Source organism: Gymnogyps californianus, chromosome 21 (assembly GCF_018139145.2).
Source record: "Gymnogyps californianus isolate 813 chromosome 21, ASM1813914v2, whole genome shotgun sequence".
Taxonomy (NCBI): Eukaryota; Metazoa; Chordata; class Aves; order Accipitriformes; family Cathartidae; genus Gymnogyps; species Gymnogyps californianus.
In genome coordinates this window covers 7,081,512-7,088,036 of record NC_059491.1, presented here as the reverse complement: position 1 = coordinate 7,088,036, position 6,525 = coordinate 7,081,512, and the positions used below count along the sequence as shown (strand labels likewise).

The 6,525-nt window shown below is 58.7% G+C and overlaps 1 protein-coding gene across 1 annotated transcript; it reads right to left on the bottom strand.

Moving 5' to 3' along the window:
• Positions 1-2,548: 2,548 nt before the first annotated feature.
• Positions 2,549-4,747, bottom strand: TMEM51 (transmembrane protein 51). The gene is given in 5 exon segments (XM_050909532.1): positions 2,549-2,743; positions 2,746-2,853; positions 2,856-3,010; positions 3,775-3,786; positions 4,407-4,747. Coding segments are annotated over 5 exon segments (756 nt in total). The 3' UTR covers positions 2,549-2,603.
• Positions 4,748-6,525: the final 1,778 nt, after the last annotated feature.

The window sequence follows — 6,525 nt, the reverse complement described above, 5'->3', positions numbered from 1 at the left end:
ACACCGCCGGCACCTGCAAACAACCCTGCAAACAAAACCAGACAGGACAACAGCTAGCAAGTCCTGCAAGATTTTGTCACGCTTCATTTTGAGGCAGAAGCAGGAGATTTTGCCAAGGACCGCTCCTCTGCAAACCAGAGAGTGGTACTTGGGCACGTGCCCCAGTGCCGGCTCCGCCGCTGCCAGCGTCTTCGTCTCTTCCTTCCCTTGCAAGGGCTTTCCCACTGGAACACAGCGGCCGAGGTTTTCCAGCCCCAGTCCAGCGCTGCAGCGATGCTCTTTAAAACTAACGACCACCAGGCTCCCTCGGTCTGTTAATACCGGGTCCGCACATCTCGTGAGTTGCCATCGAACGTGAGTTACCTCCCAGAGACGCCGGCACACACGTGCAATCTCAAACACTGCGTGGGGAAACACATCCTGATTTCTCACCCGTACCAGCGTGCCTTACCTGGGAACACCAGCCGGAGGTCGGGGTTAGGTGCAGCCGCTGTAGGACGTGCATGGAGGAGACGGCTGCGCTCGCTCCCCTGCCTTCTCCATCACACTCGCCTACGGGAATAACCATTCCCTTACAATATATTACAGTGCCACGGGGACACCAGCCACCCTGGGACAGCAACGGACACAGCTTTGGGAGCACTCCCACTTCCCAGCATCCCACGTCTCCCTCTGCTTTCCAAACACCGTCCAAGGACAAGTTCGCAAGTAGCCGGGGATGCTCGTTAGCCATTCGGGCATTTTGGGCATTGCTACTACATTAGTCACAGCCTGTTTCACTGCACTCCCTGCACTCGATGTCATTTTTGCAGCTCTTCTCCTACATGAGACCTTGGCCAAGATGCTGCTTTTGCCAGTCTATTTCATTCAACGGGACTTGCGGGCAAAGCAGCTCGATGAGACTTCGACTCCCAACGGCTCAGACAAGAAGCTGCACTTTCTTAACGCAGATTTTCCAAGACGACTGTTAGGGTTGCGTTTCTTCACCAGGGAGAGAGGACTTCACGCCTTGCCTCCCGCTGCGGTCAGGTTCTTAGGGGTACACGCGCCTGGGAGACCACTTCCAAGGAGCTGCACCACCTTCCCAACCCCTCAACCACCACCACCACCGCCACGTGGGACCCCCCACCCCAAATCCCGCACTCTGGGGTATATTCTTCTACTGGTTTTTTCCTCCTCTTCAGTAAGGGAGTCCTTTTTTTTACTGATGTTATTTTGCCCATCTGAGATCACGCCTCGGGCCGCAGCAAAGTGACATTCCTGCGATACAACAACAGAAATTAAGAGACGCGATATGAAATAACAGCTGCCAAGGGAAACCGTTACGTGGATTTGGACCAGCACCTCTTCTCGGTCTTCGCTTTGGACGCTTGCGCTCCTCTCATACCTTATATGTGTCAACCGTACTGCCAAGTCAGCCTCTGCTGAACGGCCCATAACTGCATCAATATCGGCATCCTACCGACAAAGCCACATCCGTACCGGCAGCCCAGAGGCAGAGGGCGGACTGGCCACGCCGACATCTGCTACAAATTCCCGGGAGATTCTCCTCTCTACCCACACCTCCCAAAATCAGACCATCTGAGGGAGCCCGTGGCTGAATATGCTGACGACTTTGTCGTCGATCGCGCTTTGCTGGAAGCCCGGGAGGCGGTGCGTGGCTGGGATGCCCGCGGAGCGGCATCCGCCTTAAAACAGCTGACCGAATTCGCGCCGCTCCGGCTTGCAAACCTTGGGAAGGGCCAACCACGCACGAGTGCATACACACACAAACACAATGTACAAAATATTTATTTAGAACAGGTCTGCTCGCGCAGCATGCTCAGCAGTTGTTTCACCGGCACGCCTCCCGCCAGCGGTGCACTCCGCTCCCAGCCCCCGGGGATTTATCCGCTTGCCTCAAACAGACCGTCCCTTCGCATCGGAGCACAAAACACAACAGAGAAAGCAACCGAGGCAAGAAATCCATCCTCTCCCCGAGGAGCACGGGGCCCGTTTCAGCCCACTTCCCACCAGCAAGCGCAGACCGTGGCAGGAGTCGGGGCTGGCCCCGGGCCACCATCCCAGCCCCAGACGGGAGCGGGGGAAAGCTGCGGTGCTGCTCTGGCAACGCCGGTTCCCTTAGTCAGAAAGAAAAGGCACCAAAACCCCCCGAAACGTTTCCCTTTTCCACTTGCAAAATCCTCGCTCAATATCAATTTGGTGGCTTGGAAAAGTCTGGCTGGCGGCAAGGGGGAGAGGGGATGAGAAGATACTTCGGGTGGTCCTTACGTAAAACACCACAAATCACGCTGTCGGTACTTCCAGCCTCCGTTTACTTCGGAGCAGCAGACCTATTGGCATTCAGGTTTCTTTCCCCCCCGTCTTTTGTCCAGCCCCGTCCCGGGGAAAGCTTGTCTCGTCCCCGTGCCGCAGCGCTACGCACCCATCGTGTCCTCCACGGACACGGAGCCCGGGCCGCTTCGGCACCCACACACCGAGCCCCTCTTAGTGTGGGGTTTTTTTTTTTTAAAAAAAAAAAAAACACAACCAACCAAAAAACCCAACAACAAAACCAACAAAAAACCAACCCAGCAGCATCACAGCTTTCTCTTTTCTTTAAGTCATATTTGCTGGCTCTCTGGCGCTTTCTCCTGGATCTCCTCGTACTTGGGCGGAGGGGTCAGCGGCTCTATCGTGATAGGGGCGGTGCTGTTCCCCTGCGCGAGGTTTAGCCTGATGTCCTTCAAGTGCAGCTTCTCGACTTGATCCTCCGGATCTTCAGCGGCTTCAGGCGCTTGCTCAGGCGCGAGCTGTGCCGGCCGGGCTGCCGCTCCGTGCCGGGCTCCGCGCCGGCGGCTCCGGCGCCTGGGTGCTTTCGTCGAGCCCCGTCAGCGATTCGTAGGAGGGCAGGGAGACGCTCATCCTGTTGCTCCTGTCCAAGTCTCTGGGCTCAGAGTAGCCCGCGTTCATCACCTCCTCGTAGCTGGGGACGTAGTACTGGGAGGACACATCTTCGTCCTCTTCTTGACTAGCGGGGAAAAAAGTAAGCCTATCAGTAGCGCATCATTTCAGCTTCGCTGTGGGGAGGGGATGGAGAGGAGAGAATTACATTCCCCTCCCTCCCCGCACACCAAACCTTAACAAATTATTTGCCCTTCTACATTATATATATACCTGTTCCTTTTTGTTTGACAGAACGGATCACAACCCCACCTATATTCAGACACATTTCTCTTTCCTTGTGACATACATCCGTCTTTGATCATCACTTTCTTTGCCCACAAAACCTCTTTTTCTAGTGCACAGCAGAAGTTTCTTCCCCCAACAGAACACCGGTTGCTCTCCTCCCCTCTCAACAATCAGCCCAAATACATTTGAAAGGAACATCACCCCTCTGCCTTTGCCACTCGGAGGCCTTTTGCGTTGGGTACCTACCTTGAGTTTTTCCGCGAAAAGATTCAGCTCTGCAACGCATTACCACCTATGCCACAGGTACCTGCACGGAGCCTGCATAGGGAGCCTTGGCGTTTCTTTTGCATTATGCCGTTACGTTTACACTCTAACAGGGAAACCCAGTTTTCTGCGTCGCTCTGCACACAGAGTAATTTTCTGCAGTCACCAATGGCGGCTCTCCCCCGCAGCGTTCCCTCGGCAGCGGCCAGCAGAGCTGTCATCTCCTCCTCCCACCTCGCACCCCACGTTGTCCCAACGTGCCCCCCCCTCTCGCTGCACAGGCACAGCCCATACCGGGGACCTGCGCCGATTCCCCGGGCTGCCGAGACGGCCGGGGACTTCTCCTGCGCCCTGCGTTTGTTCAGACCGCGCCTGCTGCGGCAGCAGCCTTTGCTCTGCTCGTCGGAGTTCCCCGAGCAAACAGGAGAGCCCTGCAGACTTTCACCGGGTCTAAACTCCATTTCCAGCCGCTGCCTACGCTGCTGCAGCTGCAAGGCCGCTTGGCACCTCCGGCTGCACCCAGCGAGACAGCACGTCCCACGTCTCCTGCTCCTCTCCCTCCGCAGCCCCTCGCCCGGCTTGCCTGGCTTGCAGCAGCGATCCCGCTCCTCTGGGTTAACCATTAACCACCGCCCCCAGCGTTCCCTCTCAGCACGCTGCTTGCGCACCCACAAAGCCAGGAGCGGCACCGTCTCGGCAACGCTGGCTTGGCCACGGCTCCATCGAGACCCCAGCTTACGCACAAAAACCGCTCTCTTTCACCTACAGCACCCTAAATACAGCCGGAGGCGTTCCTTCCTGATCTCCGTAACATATTTGAACCCTAAACCTTGAGACGTGCTCGCCTTTATTCTAGCGCACGCTGCTATCCGCCTGACTCTCCTTGCTCCTGCCCTCCTTGAGGAACAGCAACAGCCCTTGGTTTCGTTCCTACACTCGATCCCGCTCCCTTTCTCCCCCAAAAGCCTCACCTGTCCTCCTGGTGCGAGCGCTCCGCAGATGGTGGGTGCTGCACGCGAGCGATATCTTCGCTTTGCCTCTTCTTGTCTCGGATATTCAAGCAGATGGAGAGCAGCAGCAGCAGCACGCCCGCCCCCACCAACACGTACGCCACCGAGAAGGTCTTGCTCTTCAAAATGCCTCCGGTGCCGCGGTCGGGCTTGCTGCTGTTCCCGGCGTGGGTGGCGGGTTTGTCGGCGGGGCCGAAGCCGGGGACGAGGTTCCAGACGGCCATGATGATGCCGAGGACGAGCATCCCCAGCCCTATCGCCGTCAGGGCGTAGTGCGAGCCGTTGGCCCGAGACTGGGCCATCGCTCCCGCTGCTGGCTGGCTGGCCAGGTTGCCCCCACCTTACAGCATGGCTCGGGTCGGGGGGGGTGCAGGCCTGCTAGCATGCGTGCGGTCCCCTCCCGCGGCAGGCGGCGAGCTCTGGGAAGAGACAGAAAGCGATGGTTAGCGCGTGGCAGGAGGCAAAGGCCGCGCAGCTACCGTGCCGGTGGCCGCGATAACGTCGGTTTATCCAACTCCTGCTAGAAATCTAATTCCACCGTGCCTGCGGAGAGCGCGTCAGGACGTAACACGCCAGTCGGCAGCGGGAACGTTGCTGGCCGTTCTCATCGCGACCCTTTGCTGCTTTCTCGGCTGTAATACCCACCACCCTTCGGAAAGAATCCAACTCCTAACGTTTGCTACGGACTTCGGTCAACCGCCCTTACCAGCACGACAACCGACCTCTTCACAGCACCAAAAAAATCGCCACCAAAAAGAAGTTCACTGCTTACAGAAACGCTCCGCGCTTTACGGAGCCACGCTGCCTTAGACAAACAGCCGCCGTCAATCCAAACTAACCAGAAACCGCTCAGAAACAAATCTCTAGCTGCGCAACTTCTCTTTTTGACCCCGTTCGAGACGGAGCCGGGCTGCTCGCAGTGCTGGCTGTCTGCGCTGCCATGCCTCCCCGCCCGAAAAAGAGAAAGCAAAACTGCCGTTCTCCCAGCCAAGCCAACCCTGCGGCTTCCCCCGACCGCTGCCGGCAAGGACCGCTGTGACAGCGAGCCCTCGGTACAGCCCCCGGCTTGCTTCTGGCCAGCGCTCGCCCACCCCAGAGCAACGCACGCTGCCAGCGAGTCCCCTGGCTGCATCCCGCTGACGGCAGCAGGCTGGGGGCCGTCCGAGCACCGCCGTTCCCGACCAGCCGGGCCACGGGTGGGAACTCCTCCGCCGCCGCCTCGACTGAACATCTGCGTTTGCCGAGTCGCCCGGACCAGATGCGCTCGCTTTCCAAAAATAAACACGGGGAACCGCATCTCCTGGCCGCTCGCCACCCTGACCTCGGCTCGCAACCCCTTCCTGCAAACCACGGGCGAGTAACTCCGATGCCTGCAGCAAAGCTCCCCCATCTCCACCCGAGTGAGCCTTGCAGCAGCCTCCTTTGCAGCCTCCCAGTTTTACGCATGTGCCAAAACCAGCATGCAGCTGCACAAACGTGCCAGGGTTTTCTCCTTTCCTCCCCAGCTCCGGCTTCTCGACGCTTGTTTGGGCTAGAAGTCGCCCTCGCATACGCTGCTGCTGCGTGCTGTCTCCGTATACGCCCTCACCCTTCAGCGTGGCCGTCCAGTTCGACAGTCCCAAGCTTCACGTTTGCTTGTTTAGCTTGAGCGCAAGCTTAGTTTGCAGGGCCAAGGGCCTGGATCAACCAGCATTCCCAGAAAACAGACCAGCTCCAGCTGCTTGCAGGAAAAGACACGCATGCAAGCCCGGAGAGGAGAGGAGAAATCTGCAGAGCAACCTCCCCATCGCAGCCCGCTCACCGCCTGCGCCCCAGCACCGCTTTGGAGGCTCGCCGAGGGATGGCCCAGCCCCGTTAGACACAGCCCCGGCCCCGCATTGGGGTTGTCGGCATTTGCGCAGATCCGCTCAGGGCAAAGTCTTCGCACTGCGGACCGTCCAGGGTTATTGGGCAAACACGAGCTGCCGAGCCCTGCCCGACGGGAGCTGCCAGCAGGCAGGCAGGCAGGGGCAAGCCCGCCGTGCCCAGCCCCGCTGCCAGAGCCGGGCTGCTGCCGTACGCGCCGTCCACCCCTCGGGGA